Source organism: Entelurus aequoreus, linkage group LG05, assembly GCF_033978785.1.
Source record: "Entelurus aequoreus isolate RoL-2023_Sb linkage group LG05, RoL_Eaeq_v1.1, whole genome shotgun sequence".
NCBI lineage: Eukaryota > Metazoa > Chordata > Actinopteri > Syngnathiformes > Syngnathidae > Entelurus > Entelurus aequoreus.
In genome coordinates this window covers 4,594,389-4,615,488 of record NC_084735.1, presented here as the reverse complement: position 1 = coordinate 4,615,488, position 21,100 = coordinate 4,594,389, and the positions used below count along the sequence as shown (strand labels likewise).

General features: G+C 37.7%; 1 protein-coding gene across 2 annotated transcripts; it reads left to right on the top strand.

Annotated features, from left to right (window-relative positions):
- Window positions 1-247: 247 nt before the first annotated feature.
- Window positions 248-19,556, top strand: LOC133649565 (small nuclear ribonucleoprotein Sm D1). Of its 2 annotated transcripts, none has more exons than XM_062046162.1 (4): window positions 248-403; window positions 862-938; window positions 6,075-6,266; window positions 19,400-19,556. In XM_062046162.1, the coding sequence occupies exons 1-4, from the start codon at window positions 390-392 to the stop codon at window positions 19,474-19,476; spliced, it is 360 nt and encodes a 119-aa protein (XP_061902146.1). In that variant the 5' UTR covers window positions 248-389; the 3' UTR covers window positions 19,477-19,556. The 2 variants fall into 2 exon arrangements, with proteins under 2 accessions (XP_061902146.1, XP_061902147.1); XM_062046163.1 differs by lacking the exon at window positions 248-403 and adding an exon at window positions 489-778.
- Window positions 19,557-21,100: the final 1,544 nt, after the last annotated feature.

Genomic DNA, 21,100 nt, shown 5'->3' with positions numbered 1-21,100 from the left:
TAGATAATGCAAGCGAGCAATTTACTGCAATTAATTAAAAATTAAAAAATGTGATTAACTTGATTAATGAAATGCATCGTTTGACAGCACTTATAAGTGATGCATATTATACATTATTATAAAATATATGATCATATTTCAAATATATAAATATGTATGTACATATGTTTGAGATATTTATACTGTATATACAGTATATATACAGTATATATATATATAAATGTATGTTCAGTTCACCGCCCAGCCTGTAGGAGTCGCTGTGCGGACACAAAGCGGCATTTCCGTCGCTCTTACATGACGTCACGGTGTGCCCACTTTAAACGTCCATCCGACTTTAGCGCCGTCATTTTTTTTCGGACCTTTTTTGTTGTTGTATTCGTCGCGACGCCATGAAACTCGTGAGGTAAACATGTTTAACACGCAGCCCGCCGCTCGACGAGATGATGCTTGAAGCGATGCATGAAGCGGGAAGGACGGATGCAGTTAGATTGTCTTTGCGACTTGGCGGGAAGTGAATGAATGAGGCAGCTAAACACTCACTTTCTGCTAGTCCTACCGAGTCACTTTCAACACAAAAGCCTTATTTATATTTTATTTTGTGCAAGGCTTGCAAAAAAAAAATTAGTAATAGCAAGTGTTTCCTGCCAATAGTCTTTGTCGAGAGCTGTTAGCATTTAGCGATGTAGCACCCACAGATGAGCACGCACCAACTAAAGCTACTTTTAAGTGTCTAATTACTGTTTAAATGTCTAATTATTGTTATTATTGTGTGTCTCCGGTAAGACTGTGCTCGCCTATTGTCGACTAACTGCAACCACTTTAGCCTGCCAGCTAACAAAGATATTACTGGTGTCTTTACAGGTTTTTGATGAAGCTCAGCCACGAGACGGTGACCATCGAGCTGAAGAACGGCACCCAAGTCCACGGAACCATCACAGGTGAGAGATGACGGCACCTTTTTATTGTTGTCGCGCAGGTAGGTTTGTGTACATGTTGTGCTCATGGCCACCAGGGGGCGCCCTGACATGTAAGAAAAAGAAGCTATCATTTTGTATTCAGTCACGTGACTTCTTCCCGGAAGTGAAAACTAGTGGCAGTGTACCGCTCCAAGATGGCAGCGCTAACTCTTGAGTACGCGAGGGGTTGTAGGTCTTCCTGCTAAACTAAAGTGAATGCGTGAGTCAAGTAACCCAAATAAAATAACTTCGTAAAAATGTATTGAATTCGATGTCTATTTAATTAAGAAGCGTCGTTAAAATGAACAGTAATATAACTGGCAAACAAAAAAGGCAATCTCAAAACAATGATGTGCATTTAAGTTTTTGCATAAACAAAAAAAAAATCCTATGAAGCTTTTTACAAACAATACCTAAAACAACAGTAATGGTGTTAAAAAAAAAAAAAAGATCAATCAACTCCATGCAGTGTTGTCATCTAGTTCCCACAGATGTCAAAACAATACCTAAAACAACACTAAAGGTGTTTATAAATGATCAACTTAAAGGCCTACTGAAAGCAACTACTACCGACCACGCAGTCTGATAGTTTATATATCAATGATGAAATCTTAACATTGCAACACACGCCAATACGGCCGGGTTAACTTATAAAGTGACATTTTAAAATTCCCGGGAAATATCCGGCTGAAACATCGCGGTATGATGACGTATGCGCGCGACGAAGTCCGAGTAACGGAAGTTATGGTACCCCGTAGAATCCTATACAAAAAGCTCTGTTTTCATTTCATAATTCCACAGTATTCTGGACATTTTTTGCAATTTTTTTAATAAACAATGAAGGCTGCAAAGAAGACAGTTGTAGGTGGGATCAGTGTATTAGCAGCGGACTACAGCAACACAACCAGGAGGACTTTGTTGGAGCGCTAGCCACGCTAGCCGCCGACTTCACCTTGACTTCCTACGTCTCCGGGCCGCCAAACGCATCGGGTGAAGTCCTTCTGCCGATCGCTGGAACGCAGGTGAGCACGGGTGTTGATGAGCAAATGAGGGCTGGCTGGCGTAGGTGGAGAGCTAATGTTTTTAGCATAGCTCTGTGCAGTACGGTTGCTAAGTTAGCTTCAATGGCGTCGTTAGCACAGCATTGTTAACCTTCGCCAGCCTGGAAAGCATTAACCGTGTATTTACATGTCCACGGTTTAATAGTATTGTTGATTTTCTATCTATCCTTCCAGTCAGGGGTTTATTTATTTAGTTTCTATATGCAGTTAAAGCAAGATGCTATCACGTTAGCTCGTAGCTAAAGCATTTCGCCGATGTATTGTCGTGGAGATAAAAGGCACTGAATGTCCATTTCGCGTTCTCGACTCTCATTTTCAAGAGGATATAGTATCCCAGGTGGTTTAAAATACAAATCTGTGATCTACAATAGAAAAAGGAGAGTGTGGAATCCAATGAGCCAGCTTGTACCTAAGTTACGGTCAGAGCAAAAAAAGATACGTCCATCGCTGCCTCTCAAGTCATTCACTGTAACGTTCCTCATCTACGAATCTTTCATCCTCGCTTAAATTAATGGGGTAATCATCAATTTCTCGGTCCGAATCTCTCTTGCTCCATTGTAAACAACGGGGAATTGTGAGGAATACTAGCTCCTGTGACGTCACGCTACTTCCGGTACAGGCAAGGCTTTTTTTTATCAGCGAGCAAAAGTTGTGAACTTTATCGTCGATTTTCTCTACTAAATCCTTTCAGCAAAAATATGGCAATATCGCGAAATGATCAAGTATGACACATAGAATGGATCTGCTATCCCCGTTTAAATAAAAAAAATCATTTCAGTAGGCCTTTACCTACTGAAATGATTATTTCTTTATTTTGCCATTTTTTCGCGATATTGCCATATTTTTGCTGAAAGGATTTAGTATAAAACAACGACGATAAAGATCGCAACTTTTGGTATCTGACAAAAAAAGCCTTGCCCCTACCGGAAGTAGCGTGACGTAGTCAATTGAACATATACGCAAAGTTCCCTATTGTTTACAATGATGGCCGCATGAAGTGAGAGCGATTCGGACCGAGAAAGCGACGATTTCCCCATCAATTTGAGCGAGGATGAAAGATTTGTGGATGAGGAAAATGCAAGTGAAGGACTAGTGGGGAGTGGAAGCGATTCAGATAGGGAAGATGCTGTGAGAGGCGGGGGTGACCTGATATTCAGCTGGGAATGACTACAACAGTAAATAAACACAAGACATATATATACTCTATTAGCCACAACACAACCAGGCTTATATTTAATATGCCACAAATCAATCCCAGCTCGAGCGGGTTATATAGACGGGATCCCGTCTATATAACCCGCCAATACAATTCAAACACGTGCACAACACACACACTCACTCAGCCCAAAGAACCGTTCACCTAACCCAAGGTTCGTAAAGCTTATATATTTAACCAAAGTTACGTACGTGACACGCACGTACGGGCAAGCGATCAAATGTTTGGAAGCGCGCGGGTGGGACCTGATATTCAGCTGGGAATGACTACAACAGTAAATAAACACAAGACATATATATACTCTACTAGCCACAACACAACCACGCTTATATTTAATATGCCACAAGTTAATCCCGCATAACAAACACCTAGGTGTTTGTTATGCTAGCTACTAGCTCGAGCTAGTTATAGCAAGCGATCAAATGTTTGGAAGCGCAGCTATGTACTCACGGTATCGCGTCTGTGTATCCAAATCAAAGTCTTTTTTATGAAGCTGGCTGTGGCGCTTTCTTTCTGATGTCACTTCCTGTGTGGGGCGCGGCCTTTCTGGCGTTCTCTCTAAACTCAGTTTGTAAAGGATCAATGAGTCCATACAAAGCTAAGAGGCGGAGATTCAAGAAATACACGGCGCACTTACCCGTGTAAAAGATTGTACGAGGAGGGGAACTTTAAACGATAGTTAAGTGTGGCTGAAACGGGGTTTAGGCTAAATACTCATTCCTTTTAAGGGGTTATCTGGCTTAGTGTAGACATGGCCTGAAGGTGTTAAAAAATGATGAGCTCCATGCAGTGTTGTCACTAGAATAGTTTCTAGTCCCCATGGATGACATCAGGGGCAGGGGTGAGGTGGCGGCTCAAAAACAATGATTGCATGTTCACACTGACCTCATGTTTCAGGATTATACGGTATAGCTCGGTTGGTAGAGTGGCCGTGCCAGCAACTTGAGGGCTCCAGGTTCGATCCCCGCTTCCACCATCCTAGTCACTGCCGTTGTGTCCTTGGGCAAGACACTTTACCCACCTGCTCCCAGTGCCACCCACACGGCTTTAAATGTAACTTACATATTGGCTTTCACTATGTAAAGCGCTTTGAGTCACTAGAGAAAAAGCGCTATATAAATATAATTCACTTCACAAATGTCTATACAATTGTCTAAAACTATTAGTTAAGGAATCAAACGGGCCTTTGACTGGGCATGTTATTGAAACGTAACATTTTTCAAATCAGACCTGTGAATTTCAAAGTTGAGGGACTTCTGAGAAATGAACCGTAAATTTCGGACTAAAAGCCGCAACTTTTTTCCTACACTTTGTGGCTTATTAAAGGCCTACTGAAAGCCACTACTAGCGACCACGCAGTCTGATAGTTTATATATCAATGATGAAATCTTAACATTGCAACACATGCCGATACGGCCGGGTTAACTTAGAAAGGGACATTTTACATTTCCCGGGGAACTTCCGGTTCAAAACGCCTTTGGAGGATGACGTATGCGCGTGACGTCGCGAGGTCCACGGAAGTGTTTGGACCCTTTTGGACACAATACACAGAGCTCTGTTTTCTTCGACAAAATTCCACAGTATTCTGGACATCTGTGTTGGTGAATCTTTTGCAATTTGTTTAATGAACAATGGAGGCTGGAAAGAAGAATGTTGTAGGTGGGATCGGTGTATTAGCGGTTGGCTGTAGCAACACAACAAGGAGGACTTTGTTGGATAGAAGACGCGCTAGCGGCGAACTCACCTTGACTTCCTACGTCTCCGGGCCGCCGACCGCATCGTCGATCGCTGGAACGCAGGTGAGCACGGGTGTTGATGAGCGGAGGAGGGCTGGCTGGCGTAGGTGGAGCGCTAATGTTTTTATCATAGCTCTGACGAGGTCCCGTTGTTAAGTTAGCGTCGTTAGCAACAGCATTGCTAGGCTTCGACGGGCGTCGAATACACATTAACCGTGTATTTACATGTCCAGTGTTTGGTTCGGTGTCTCCTGATAGTAGTATTGTTGATCTTCTGTCTATCCTTCCAGTCAGGGATTTATTCATTTTGTTTCTATCTGCATTTGAGACAGATGCTATCACGTTAGCTCATGCTAAGAGCTTCGTCGATGTATTGTCGTGGAGATAAAAGTCACTGTGAATGTCCATTTCGCGTTCTCGACTCTCATTTTCAAGAGGATATAGTATCCGAGGTGGTTTAAAATACAAATCCGTGATCCACAATAGAAAAAGGAGAGAATGTGGATTCCAATGAGCCAGCTTGTACCCAAGTTACGGTCAGAGCGAAAAAAGATATCTCTTGAACTGCATTCTAGTCTGTCACTCTAACGTTCCTCATCCACAAATCTTTCATCCTCGCTCAAATTAATGGGGTAATCGTCACTTTCTCGCTCCTAATATCTCTCGCTCCATTGTAAACAATGGGGAATTGTGAGCAGCACAGGTTTTTTTTATTAGCGAGCAAAAGTTGCGAACTTTATCGTCGATTTTCTCTACTAAATCCTTTCAGCAAAAATATGGCACTATCGCGAAATGATCAAGTATGACACATAGAATGGATCTGCTATTCCCATTTAAATTAAAAAAAATTCATTTCAGTAGGCCTTTCAAGGGTGCAGCTAATTCAGGGTTTGCCTTTCATGCATTTGGTTGTGGCGATGCGCCATGGCAACATGTTAACCGCCACACCTTTTTAAAAATGTGTGTTTTCATGCGAAAACCAAATAAGGTATCGTAGCGTCCAGGAGAAGACATACAAAGTCTGACGCTCTTTTTAACTTGTATAGCCAATCTTGCTGGATGCCAACAAGCGGCTCACAAAGGTGTTTTCTTTATGTCCCTTGAGGTGTGGACGTGAGTATGAACACACACCTGAAGGCGGTGAAGATGACACTGAAGAACCGGGAGCCCACCCAGCTGGAGTCTCTGAGCATCCGTGGCAACAACATCCGCTACTTCATCCTCCCTGACAGTCTGCCGCTGGACACGCTGCTGGTGGACATCGAGCCCAAGATCAAGTCCAAGAAGAGAGAAGCGGGTAAGAACACATACCCTTTTCACCTGATTTTATTGTGGACACCTACATTTCTCCCCAAATACAACTTCTTGGACTAAAACTTCTTCATCAACTCAAAGTGTCTTTCAAGAAATACAAATACGGGCAATTATTTTCACTTGCAACATTGAACTTGTTTTTATCTTTTATTGGCACATATAGAAAATATGAATAAGAGATTTAATTTGCATTAGGGAAGGAACCATATTTCATTTCAAGGTTATTATTAATACATATTTTGTAACATTTGTTAGTCATGGTAGACATGTTACACTTTTGTAATTACGTGTCCAACGTTAACTCTTTACTCAAACCTCCAGGAATATATATCAAATAAAATAAGGGGAAATAAATAAATTAATTTAAACTAGATGAGGCAATTCTTGAAGGAATAGCGTGTGAATGTTGAAGTGAAATGCTGACAGAATGTAGTATGAATGTAAGAATGGTTTGAATTTCCGGAAAACCGAAATTAGGTTTGGAACTTGGGAAAGTGTTAGTTAGAATGTCCAGGATGAGAGGAATGTGTTGATGTTGGAATGCTTTGAATAGGTTCAAAAATGTGGGACTTGTGCAACTTGGATAAATGTCCCATTCATTTCAATTGGAACTTCCTGGAAATTTGGGGAAAAGCGGGATTTTTTTGATTTTTTTTGAATGATTAGGAACATGAATGTCCTACATGAGCTGAATTGGTTGGTAGGGATGATACTCGAAACCGGTTTTCCTGATTGTTTGATAAGAAAAGAACCGAGTCCTCGGACTCTAATCCCTTTTTGAGAACCGGTACCCGTTATCGAGACCACTATAGTAAAGGAAAAGAGTTGATTCTTTATTCGAATCCCGTCCCGACCAGAAATGCTCCGTGGGACATCACAATAAATGACGTCATGTAGCTCAGTCATTAGGCGCAGATAGCGAAAGCAGGAAAACAATGGACGGGAAAAAGCGCTCCAAGGTGTAATAAAGTTCAAAACAAAGGCTATCATCCATCGAATAACTTTACAGAGAGATTTTAGCAGGGTAAAACACATGACCAACACTTTTACGACCAACCGGAAACATAGCAACGCACCTCCTTTACGGCAGCTGTCGCAACGTTCTTAAAACAACCGCAGCACATACATATATATACAACATATATCTCCCTTTTTCAACTTTTGTTTTTCTTTCCTTGTAAACAAAACAAAATCACACTGTTGTTGTTGTCCGTCTAATTATAAATAATGCAGACGAGGCGTGTTGGCTGAGTTCTTGACGTTTACTTTCACAGCGTGGCAACATGCAACACTTTTCGGGGCTACCGCGCATGCTCGTAACTCCCGTTGCATGCTGGGTAGTGTAGTTGTTATATTCTCTCGCTCATAACATTTTTCCCCCTATAAAGAAATAATGTTAACGCAATAAAGTGTATTTCTTTTTTTAGCTTTAACTTTTCATTTATTAGCATTGTAACCACATTTGCAAAGAACTTTTCTCTTCATAGAATTTTCTTTCAATAAAGAAATAAAGTGCAAAAATGTCAAAGCATCATAACAAACAGTTATGTCAAATAGCAGCAGAAGTGCACTTTTTGGAGAGCTGTATTATTTTCAGTTTTGTGCCCAAGGGACTGATTTTATTTAACACTATATTATTATTTATACACCTATAGTGATCACAGAGACAGCTTGTTTTTGTGTTACTGTATATATTTGTTTCTCTGAAAAATCCCACTTAATATACTTTGGGTAACAACAGTCAATATTTATTTATTTTATTTTTTTTTTTTAGGTGGGTAACAGTCAATATTTATTTATTTATTAGATTTTATTTTTTATTATATAATAAAAGTGAGCTTTTGTTAAACCAAATATTGTGTGTTTTTTTCCATATACAACAACCTATCTGGACTCCATAAGAGAATCGATAAGGAATCGGTTCGATAAGAGGATTCGATAATAGGCTCGAACTCGATAATTCCTTATCAAACATCATCCCTATTGGTTGGTGTTGGAATTGTTTAAATCTTCAAGAAATGTTGAAGTTGTAAATTGAGAAATGGTATTTTGGGAAAACTAGGAATTTTTCAAATTCTTAAACCGATTAGTTTTTTTGCCCTGACTAAGAGGAATGTTTGGACAGTGGAATGGTTGAAGTGGGTTGAAAAATGTGAAAGGAGTCATTGCACTTAAAAAGGTTGGAAATAAGGTTAGAAAAAAACAGGAATTCCTGGAATTTTGTTGAACGTTTAAACATGTTAGTTTGAATGTCCAGGATGGGTTGAATGTGTTGAAGGTGGAATGGTTTGAATCGGTTGAAAAATGTGGCAATTGTGGACGTTTGAAAAATGGATCATTCATTTTGAATGGAGAAAATGTCCCTAAAGACTGGAATTTCTAGGAAATCCTGGATATTTTTTTTTAGAATTGTTGAAAGGGAAGAACATTATTCCTGAACAGGCTGAATATTTTGAAGTTGGAACGGTTTGAATCGGATAAAAAAATGTGGGAGTTGTGGAACTTTGAAAAATGTCCCATTCTTTTCAAAGGAAATTTCGGGAAAAGCGGGATTTAAAAAAAAAAAAATGTTTAAAACGTGAATGTTCTGAATGAGTTTAAAGGGTTGGTGTTGGAATTTTTAAAATCTGTCGAGAAATGTTGAAGTAGTAACATTTCTTAATTGAGAAATAGTACTATGGAGTATCGGGAAAACCGGGAATTTTTCCAGTTAAAAAAACAACTTTCTTTTTTTGTCCTGACTAAGAAAAATGTTTGGACGGTTGAAGTGGGTTGAAAAATGTGGAAGGAGTAGTCGACGGAAAAAAGGTTTTGAAAAAACGGGATTTCTGGGAATTCCTGGAATTTTTTGGAACTTGGAAAACTGATAGTTTGCATGTCCAGGATGAGTGGCATGTGTTGAAGGTGGAATGGTTTGAATAGGTTGAAAAATGTGGAAATGGTTGAAGTTTGAAAAATGGCCAGTTCATTTTGAATGGGAAAAATGCCCCGGGAAATCTGGGAATTTTTGGAATTTGTCAAGGAAAAGCCTGCATTCCCAAATAGGCTGAACAGTTTGAAGTTGGAACGCTTTGAATGGGGTGAAAAATGTGGATGGTAGAGCGCACCAAAATCTGGAGAGGAATAATAAATAGATGCATTTAGGTGTAGAAAACATGTGTGGATGTTTGGAACATTCACACAATAATAATAAATAGATGCATTTAAGTGTAGAAAACATGTGTGGATGTTTGGAGCATTCACACAATAATAATAATAAATAGATGAATTTAGGTGTAGAAAACATGTGTGGATGTTTAGAACTTTCACACAATAATAATAATAAATAGATGAATTTAGGTGTAAGAAACATGTTTAGATTTTTCAAGCATTCACATATAATAATAATAATAATACAAAGTACATTAATTTAGGTGTAGAAAACATATGTGTGGATGTTTGGAGCATTCACACAATAATAATAATAAATAGATTAATTTAGGTGTAGAAAACGTGTGTGGATGTTTAGAACATTCACACAATAATAAATAGATGCATTTAAGTGTAGAAAACATGTGTGGATGTTTGGAGCATTCACACAATAATAATAATAAATAGATGAATTTAGGTGTAGAAAACATGTGTGGATGTTTAGAACTTTCACACAATAATAATAATAAATAGATGAATTTAGGTGTAAGAAACATGTTTAGATTTTTCAAGCATTCACATATAATAATAATAATAATACAAAGTACATTAATTTAGGTGTACAAAAACATATGTGTGGATTTTTGGAGCATTCACACAATAATAATAATAGATTAATTTAGGTGTAGAAAACGTGTGTGGATGTTTGGAGCATTCACACAATAATAATAATAAATAGATGCATTTAAGTGTAGAAAACATGTGTGGATGTTTGGAGTATTCACACAATAATAATAATAAATAGATGAATTTAGGTGTAGAAAACATGTGTGGATGTTTAGAACTTTCACACAATAATAATAAATAGATGAATTTAGGTGTAAAAAACGTGTTTAGATTTTTCAAGCATTCACATATAATAATAATAATAATACAAAGTAGATTAATTTAGGTGTAGAAAACATGTGTGGATGTTTGGAGCATTCACACAATAATAATAATAAATAGATTAATTTAGGTGTAGAAAACGTGTGTGGATGTTTGGAGCATTCACATAATAGATAGATTAATTCAGGTGTAGAAAACATGTGTGGATGTTTGGAGCATTCACACAATAATAATAATAAATAGATGAATTTAGGTGTAGAAAACATGTGTGGATGTTTAGAACTTTCACACAATAATAATAATAAATAGATGAATTTAGGTGTAAGAAACATGTTTAGATTTTTCAAGCATTCACATATAATAATAATAATAATACAAAGTACATTAATTTAGGTGTAGAAAACATATGTGTGGATGTTTGGAGCATTCACACAATAATAATAATAAATAGATTAATTTAGGTGTAGAAAACGTGTGTGGATGTTTAGAACATTCACACAATAATAAATAGATGCATTTAAGTGTAGAAAACATGTGTGGATGTTTGGAGCATTCACACAATAATAATAATAAATAGATGAATTTAGGTGTAGAAAACATGTGTGGATGTTTAGAACTTTCACACAATAATAATAAATAGATGAATTTAGGTGTAAGAAACATGTTTAGATTTTTCAAGCATTCACATATAATAATAATAATAATACAAAGTACATTAATTTAGGTGTACAAAAACATATGTGTGGATTTTTGGAGCATTCACACAATAATAATAATAGATTAATTTAGGTGTAGAAAACGTGTGTGGATGTTTGGAGCATTCACACAATAATAATAATAAATAGATGCATTTAAGTGTAGAAAACATGTGTGGATGTTTGGAGTATTCACACAATAATAATAATAAATAGATGAATTTAGGTGTAGAAAACATGTGTGGATGTTTAGAACTTTCACACAATAATAATAAATAGATGAATTTAGGTGTAAAAAACGTGTTTAGATTTTTCAAGCATTCACATATAATAATAATAATAATACAAAGTAGATTAATTTAGGTGTAGAAAACATGTGTGGATGTTTGGAGCATTCACACAATAATAATAATAAATAGATTAATTTAGGTGTAGAAAACGTGTGTGGATGTTTGGAGCATTCACATAATAGATAGATTAATTCAGGTGTAGAAAACATGTGTGGATGTTTGGAGCATTCACACAATAATAATAATAAATAGATGCATTTAAGTGTAGAAAACATGTGTGGATGTTTGGAGCATTCACACAATAATAATAATAAATAGATGAATTTAGGTGTAGAAAACATGTGTGGATGTTTAGAACTGTCACACAATAATAATAATAAATAGATTAATTTAGGTGTAAAAAACATGTTTAGATTTTTCAAGCATTCACATATAATAATAATAATAAAAAGTAGATTAATTTAGGTGTAGAAAACATATGTGTGGATGTTTGGAGCATTCACACAATAATAATAATAAATAGATTAATTTAGGTGTAGAAAACGTGTGTGGATGTTTGGAACATTCACATAATAAATAGATTAATTCAGGTGTAGAAAACATGTGTGGATGTTTGGAGCATTCACACAATAATAATAAATATATTAATTTAGGTGTCGAAAACGTGTGTGGATGTTTGGAGCATTCACACAGTAATAATAATAAATAGATTAATTTAGGTGTAGAAAACGTGTGTGGATGTTTGGAGCATTCACACAATAATAATAATAAATAGATGAATTTAGGTGTAGAAAACGTGTGGATGTTTAGAACTTTCACACAATAATAATAATAAATAGATGAATTTAGGTGTAAAAAACATGTTTAGATTTTTCAAGCATTCACATATAATAATAATAATAAAAAGTAGATTAATTTAGGTGTAGAAAACATATGTGTGGATGTTTGGAGCATTCACACAATAATAATAAATAGATTAATTTAGGTGTAGAAAACGTGTGTGGATGTTTGGAGCATTCACATAATAAATAGATTAATTCAGGTGTAGAAAACATGTGTGGATGTTTGGAGCATTCACACAATAATAATAATAATGAATATATTAATTTAGGTGTCAAACGTGTGTGGATGTTTGGAGCATTCACACAATAATAATAATAAATAGATTAATTTAGGTGTAGAAAACGTGTGTGGATGTTTGGAGCATTCACACAATAATAATAATAATAAATAGATGAATTTAGGTGTATAAAAACATGTGTGGATGTTTGGAGCATTCACATAATAATAATAAATAGATTAATTTAGTTGTAGAAAACATGTGTGGATGTTTGGAGCATTCACACAATAATAACAATAATAAATAAATGAATTTAGGTGAAGAAAACGTGGATGTTTGGAGCATTCACACAATAATAATAATAAATAAATGAATTTAGGTGTAGAAAACATGTGTGGATGTTTGGAGCATTCACACATTAAATAGATCCAATTGACAATAATAAATATATCAGTAAAATGTGTAAATAAATGTTCACACAAAGCCACCAAACTGTATTCAGAGCAAATAACAGTAAATAGTTTAAAAAAATATGTGTTTGTGTGTGTGGTATTTTAGTTAATTGAAGCTCAGTTCCTTTAAATACTTAAGAAAACACCTCATACTTTTATATACTGAAATATTTGAAAGTATCTTCAGTATATTTAAGTACTTTTATATACTGAAATATTTGAAATTATTATCAGTATATTTATTTAAGTACTCTTATATACTGCAATATTTGAAATTAACATCAGTATATTTAAGTACTTTTATATACTGAAATATTTGAAATTAACCTCAGTATATTTATTTAAGTACTTTTACTTAGACTTGGACTTAGACTTCCTTTTTATTGTCATTCAAATTTGAACTTTACAGTACAGATAAGAACGACATTTCGTTACATAAGCTCATGGTAGTGCAGGATAAAAAAGCAATAAGGTGCATATATAAATACATACCGAAAGATATTTATTTCCTTTGCATAAAGTGCCATGTTCCTGCATGGAGTGTGAAATAGTACTTAGTGGAAGTTGTCACAACACACACACATGATTTTAAAAACAAAGTATGTTCGGAGTTAGACAAAACAAATGATCACCATGACTTTTATTGTCACCATTTTTATATTGTTTTAACATGGCAACACACATCTGTACTAAATAACAAATTAACTAGATATTGTATTAACATACTGAGTCAACAAGGAAGTAACACAACTCTGTGTGTGTGTGTACACAGTGATGTTACATCCATGATGTTGTTCACAACAACACAACAGATGACATGTTGTGTGTGTATGATTGTTTGTACATTGATGTTACATCCATGATGTCGTTCACGACAACACAACAGATGACATGTGTTGTGTGTGTATGATTGTTTGTACATTGATGTTACATCCATGATGTCGTTCACAACAACACAACAGATGACATGTGTTGTGTGTGTATGATTGTTTGTACATTGATGTTACATCCATGATGTCGTTCACAACAACGCAACAGATGACATGTGTGTGTATGATTGTTTGTACATTGATGTTACATCCATGATGTCGTTCACAACAACACAACAGATGACATGTGTTGTGTGTGTATGATTGTTTGTACATTGATGTTACATCCATGATGTCGTTCACAACAACGCAACAGATGACATGTGTGTGTATGATTGTTTGTACATTGATGTTACATCCATGATGTCGTTCACAACAACACAACAGATGACATGTGTTGTGTGTGTGTATGATTGTTTGTACATTAATGTTACATCCATGATGTCGTTCACAACAACACAACAGATGACATGTGTTGTGTGTGTGTATGATTGTTTGTACATTGATGTTACATCCATGATGTCGTTCACAACAACACAACAGATGACGTGTTGTGTGTGTATGATTGTTTGTACATTGATGTTACATCCATGATGTCGTTCACAACAACACAACATATGACATGTGTTGTGTGTGTATGATTGTTTGTACATTGATGTTACATCCATGATGTCGTTCACAACAACACAACAGATGACATGTGTTGTGTGTGTGTATGATTGTTTGTACATTGATGTTACATCCATGATGTCGTTCACAACAACACAACAGATGACATGTGTTGTGTGTGTGTATGATTGTTTGTACATTGATGTTACATCCATGATGTCGTTCACAACAGATGACACGTTAGCCGCACCAGACTATAAGTCACATACATATATACGTTGTGAAATTAGTTATTAACACAGAAATATTTTGTTAATGTTTATTTACATACCTTAATTGTTTCCAAACGGTGTCAGTAAAACGGCTGATCAAACAAAACAGAAGTCATGGTCATGGACCCACTAGCTGCGCAAGCTAGCTCTCCAATCAGCTAAACAGACTCAATAACTCCACGGTGACGTTTTGGTGAGTTTACCAAACTGAAACAATACAAAAAGAATGCCATTGTACAAACCCCGTTACCATATGAGTTGGGAAATTGTGTTAGATGTAAATATAAACGGAATACAATGATTTGCTAATGCTTTTCAAGCCATATTCAATTGAATGCACTACAAAGACAACATATATGATCTTTGATATTTGATATTTGTTTTGGGCACTAATACACCCCCATACCATTACACATGCTGCCTTTTCCACTTTGCGCCTAGAACAATCCGGATGGTTCCTTTCCTCTTTGGTCCGGAGGACACGACGTCCACAGTTTCCAAAAACAATTTGAAATGTGGACTCGTCAGACCGCAGAACACTTTTCCACTTTGTATCAGTCCATCTTAGATGAGCTCAGGCCCAGAGAAGCCGAAGGCGTTTCTGGGTGTTGTTGATAAACGGTTTTGGCCTTGCATAGGAGAGTTTTAACGTGCACTTACAGATGTAGCGACCAACTGTAGTTACTGACAGGGGTTTTCTGAAGTGTTCCTGAGCCCATGTGGTGATATCCTTTACACACTGATGTGGCTTGTTGATGCAGTACAGCCTGAGGGATGGAAGGTCACGGGCTTAGCTGCTTACGTGCAGTGATTTCTCCACATTCTCTGAACCCTTTGATGATATTACGGAGCGTAGATGGTGAAATCCCTAAATTCCTTGCAATAGCTGCTTGAGAAAGGTTGTTCTTAAACTGTTCAACAATTTGCTCAGGCATTTGTTGACAAAGTGGTGACCCTCGCCCCATCCTTGTTTGTGAATGACTGAGCATTTCATGGAACCTACTTTTATACCCAATCATGGCACCCACCTGTTCCCAATTAGCCTGTTCACCTGTGGGATGTTCCAAATAAGTGTTTGATGAGCATTCCTCAATTTTATCAGTATTTATTGCCACCTTTCCCAACTTCTTTGTCACGTGTTGCTGGCATCAAATTCTAAAGTTAATGATTATTTGCAAAAATAAAATAAAGTTTATGAGTTTGAACATCAAATATGTTGTCTTTGTAGCATATTCAACTGAATATGGCTTGAAAATGATTTGCAAATCATTGTATTCCGTTTATATTTACATCTAACACAATTTCCCAACTCATATGGAAACGGGGTTTGTAAGTTAATAATACTAACACACTTGTTAGCATAGCTTGATGACATGATGATAGCATGTACAAATATGCATGAAAACACTCCTACAGACATCACACATGGGACGCTTTAGTAAATAAGAATAGTTTTAGTTATATTGTAAAACTTACAAACATTGCTTGGAGTGATATGAGTTGACACGCTATGGTCGGCTGGAAGACAGAACGGCACTTCTACTTCCGGTTGAAGGCACACTAGTCCAAAGGCTGTCAAAATAGCACAAGCCGTATCACACCCTTCCAGTGTACTTGCTTGTTGAACTATGTGCATAACTGCCATTAGCAAGGAAACATCCATAACATAGCTGCGCCATTTTTTAAGCCACAGGGTGCAAAGCGTAGGGAGATGTGCAGAGTCATTGGAAATAAATACAATGATGGAACAATAACTGAAAAACGGCCTTTTTTTAAATTTATTTTATTATTTTATTTTTTACTATTTTATTAAATTTTTTATTTTATTATTATTTTTATTATTTTTTATTATTATTATTATTTTATTATTATTTTTTTATTTATTTATTTTTATTTACTGAAAAACGGACTTAACGACAAGAGGGTTCACTCTGTGCGTCGCTCTCAGCAGGTTTATTCCACAGTGGAATTTCCATGAACAGAAGAGTGAGTCCTTCACAATCTGCCTTTGTTTGCCACACAATGGGACTTTAGTGGAAACATCAGGGAAGAATAAACAACAAGAACATGGAACACAACATTAAATACAAACATATTCTATTGTTTTGCTTTTGATGTGAATTGTTTCTTTTAGGTCAAGTAGAGACAATTGGAATTGACTATTCCACATTATTAGAATCACATGCTTCTTACACACTTTTAACTATATATATGTATATATATATATATATATATATTATATACTTGTATATGTTTATGTATGTATGTATATATATGAACCGTACTTTTCGGAGTATAAGTCGCACTGGCCGAAAAATGCATGATAAAGAAGGAAAAAAACATAAGTCGCACTGGAGTATAAGTCGCATTTTTGGGGGAAATGTATTTGATAAAAAATAGACATTTGAAAGGCAATTTAAAATAAATGAAGAATAGTGAACAACAGGCTGAATAAGTGTACGTTATATGAGGCATAAATAACCAACTGGTATGTTAACGTAACATATTATGGTAAGAGTCATTCAAATAACTATAACATATAGAACATGCTATACGTTTACCAAACAATCTGTCACTCCTAATCGCTAAATCCCATGAAATCTTATACGTCTAGTCTCTTACCTGAATGAGATCAATAATATTAGTTGATATTTTACGCTAATGCGTTCATCATTTCACACATAAGTCGCTCCTGAGTATAAGTCGCACCCCCGGCCAAACTATGAAAAAAACTGTGACTTATAGTCCGAAAAATACGGTATATGTATAAATATATATATGTATATGTGTGTGTTTATATATATATATCTGTGTATGTATTAAGGCTGCAACAACTAATCGATTATAAAAATAGTTGGCGATTAATTTAGTCATTGATTTGTTGGATCTGTGCTATGCGCATGCGCTGAGACTACGTTTCTTTTTCTTTTCTTTTCTAACCTTTATTTATAAACTGCGACATTTACAAACAGCTGAGGAACAATAATCAAAATAATAGGGGTGTAACGGTACGTGTATTTGTATCGAACCGTTTCGGTTCGGTGCGGAGGTGTACCGAACGAGTTTCCTCATATTAAGTAGCATACTGCATGTCGTGTAAACAATACTCAAAACGCCGGACATTTGAGGCATTTAAGAAACTCTGCCCTGACAGCTCCGCACAAGAGGACGTGTACGGTGAAAAGAGGACGTATGGTCAGTCTATCCTAGCCCGTTAGCTGCTAGCATGCTAGCAAAAGAGGACATGTCCGGTGAAAAGAGGACGTATGGTCAGTCTATCCTAGCCCGTTAGCTGCAAGCATGCTAGCAAAAGAGGACATGTCCGGTGGAAAGAGGACGTATGGTCAGCCCGTTAGCTGCTAGCATGCTAGCAAAAGAGGACATGTCCGGTGGAAAGAGGACGTATGGTCAGCCCGTTAGCTGCTAGCATGCTAGCAAAAGAGGACATGTCCGGTGGAAAGAGGACGTATGGTCAGCCCGTTAGCTGCTAGCATGCTAGCAAAAGAGGACATGTCCGGTGGAAAGAGGACGTATGGTCAGCCCGTTAGCTGCTAGCATGCTAGCAAAAGAGGACATGTCCGGTGAAAAGAGGACGTATGGTCAGTCTATCCTAGCCCGTTAGCTGCTAGCATGCTAGCAAAAGAGGACATGTCCGGTGAAAAGAGGACGTATGGTCAGCCCGTTAGCTGCTAGCCTGCTAGCAAAAGAGGACATGTCCGGTGGAAAGAGGACATATGGTCAGCCCGTTAGCTGCTAGCATGCTAGCAAAAGAGGACATGTCCGGTGGAAAGAGGACGTATGGTCAGCCCGTTAGCTGCTAGCATGCTAGCAAAAGAGGACATGTCCGGTGGAAAGAGGACGTATGGTCAGCCCGTTAGCTGCTAGCATGCTAGCAAAAGAGGACATGTCCGGTGGAAAGAGGACGTATGGTCAGCCCGTTAGCTGCTAGCATGCTAGCAAAAGAGGACATGTCCGGTGGAAAGAGGACGTATGGTCAGCCCGTTAGCTGCTAGCATGCTATCAAAAGAGGACATGTCCGGTGGAAAGAGGACGTATGGTCAGCCCGTTAGCTGCTAGCAAAAGAGGACATGTCCGGTGGAAAGAGGACGTATGGTCAGCCCGTTAGCTGCTAGCATGCTAGCAAAAGAGGACACGTCCGGTGGAAAGAGGACGTATGGTCAGCCCGTTAGCTGCTAGCATGCTATCAAAAGAGGACATGTCCGGTGGAAAGAGGATGTATGGTCAGCCCGTTAGCTGCTAGCATTGTCCACACCTTTAAGTCAGGACTTTGTACCACACGAGACATTAGCTGATGAAAATATGACTACAGGAGGTAGAGAAAGAAGTAACACTTAAATATGGATATGATTCTGATCTGCTTCCATCAATGGCTACCAAAAGCGCCTCATTGCAGGTCAACTTGCCAAGGAAGCAAATAATAACATTGCTGTATGTATACTTTTGACCCTCACATTTTCAGTAGAACCATAATAAATTCATAAAAGAAGCAAACTTCATGAATGTTTTAGTGAGCAACAAGTATGTGCTCCAATCACTACATCACAACAACAACAAGTATGTGCTCCAATCACTACATCACTAACACATAAGTATGTGCTCCAATCACTACATCACAACAACAACAAGTATGTGCTCCAATCACTACATCACTAACACATAAGTATGTGCTCCAATCACTAACACAACAAGTATGTGCTCCAATCACTACATCACAAACACAACAAGTATGTGCTCCATGATTGTAAAGGACACTATGATTATATTCCAGGTACATAATAAGAAAGTGTGTTGTGTGACCTTGGGAACTAATGTGTCATTGATTGTCCCAAAGTTGCCGGGAGAGGACGAGGACGAGGGCGAGGACGTGGCAGAGGACGAGGACGAGGGAGAGGAGGTGCCAGGAGATGATCTCATACTCACTGTTTTCTACACCATTTGTTGTTCTTCTTCTTCCTTATTTTGTACATTAAATGCTCCTGATGGCAGGATGACGTCTCTCTGCTTCATTACAGCAACTAGATGATGTCTCTCTGCTTCATTACAACAACTAGATCAGGGGTCGGCAACCCGCGGCTCCGGAGACGCATGCGGCTCTTTGACCACTCTGATGCGGCTCAGCTGCATACTTGCCGACCCCCCGATTTTCCCAGGAGACTTATGGATCTCAGTGCCTCTCCTAGAAAACTCCCAGGGCAATTATAATCCTATTTTCACTCTAATTACTAAATAAAGGGAGTGCCCTAATTGCACTGCAGTAATTGTCCTCTATAGCATTTACAAACAGCGTGCCAGCCCGGCCACATGTTGTATGTAGCCTTTACTTGCACACGTAGGAGACAGCAAAGCATACTTACTCATCAGCCACACAGTTTACACTGACGGTAGCCGTATAAAACAACTTTAACACTGTTACGTTACAAATATGCGCCACACTTTGAACCCACACCAAAAAAGAATGAAAAACACATTTCTGGAGAACATCCGCACCGTAACACAACATAAACACAACACAACCAATACCCAGAATCCCATGCAGCCCTAACTCTTCCGGTCTAGATTATACACCCCCGCTACCACCAAACCCCCCCACACATCAACCCTCCCCCCCTCCGTGCGTCGGTTGAGCGGAAGAGTTAGTGCTGCATGGGATTCTGGGTATTTGTTGTGTTATGTTTATGTTGTGTTACAGTGCAGATGTTCTCCAGAAATGTGTTTGTCATTCTTTTTTGGTGTGTGTTCAAAGTGTGGCGCATATTTGTAACGTAACAGTGCTAAAGTTGTTTTTGTACGCCTACCGTCAGTGTAAGCTGTGTGGCTGTTGAACTAGTACGCCTTGCTGTCACTTACGTGAGCAAGCTCAAGCTGCATTCTACATGTGGTCGAGCAGGTACACTGTTTGGGCAGGCTGTAGAGGGCGCCAAAAGCAGTGCCATCACGCCCTGATATTCGGGAGTCTCTCGGAAATAATGAGGGGGTTGGCAAGTATGACGCTATCAAGCGCCATTCTTTCAAAACTCGCGGGCCGCACTAACATCAAATTTCCATATTAAGGTGCGTACCGGTGCGTGTGTCTGAGACCCCTGGTTAACATAGCACAAAGCAATTTAAGCTTTGTATGCGGTGTTTTTCATTTAAAAAATTTTTTTTTGTGGCTCCCATTTTCTTTAATTTGTGAAACTTGCCAAAATGGCTCTTTGAGTGGTAAAGGTTGCCGACCCCTGAACTAGATGTCTCTCTGCTTCATTACAACAACTAGATGATGTCTCTCTGCTTCATTACAGCAACTAGATGATGTCTCTCTGCTTCATTACAACAACTAGATGATGTCTCTCTGCTTCATTACAACAACTAGATGATGTCTCTCTGCTTCATTACATTTTATTTAACCATTTGCACAGTAAACAATTTACTTTAAAGGCCTACTGAAATGATTTTTTAAAAAAATTTAAACGGGGATAGCAGATCCATTCTATGTCATACTTGATCATTTCGCGATATTGCCATATTTTTGCTGAAAGGATTTAGTAGAGAA

Bases quoted from the DNA above. Each gene is read 5' to 3' on its own strand.
- LOC133649565 (XM_062046162.1), top strand. The intron at 939-6,074 runs GTGAGAGATGAC...ATGTCCCTTGAG, and splicing joins AGTCCACGGAACCATCACAG to GTGTGGACGTGAGTATGAAC. The intron at 6,267-19,399 runs GTAAGAACACAT...ATTGTCCCAAAG, and splicing joins GTCCAAGAAGAGAGAAGCGG to TTGCCGGGAGAGGACGAGGA.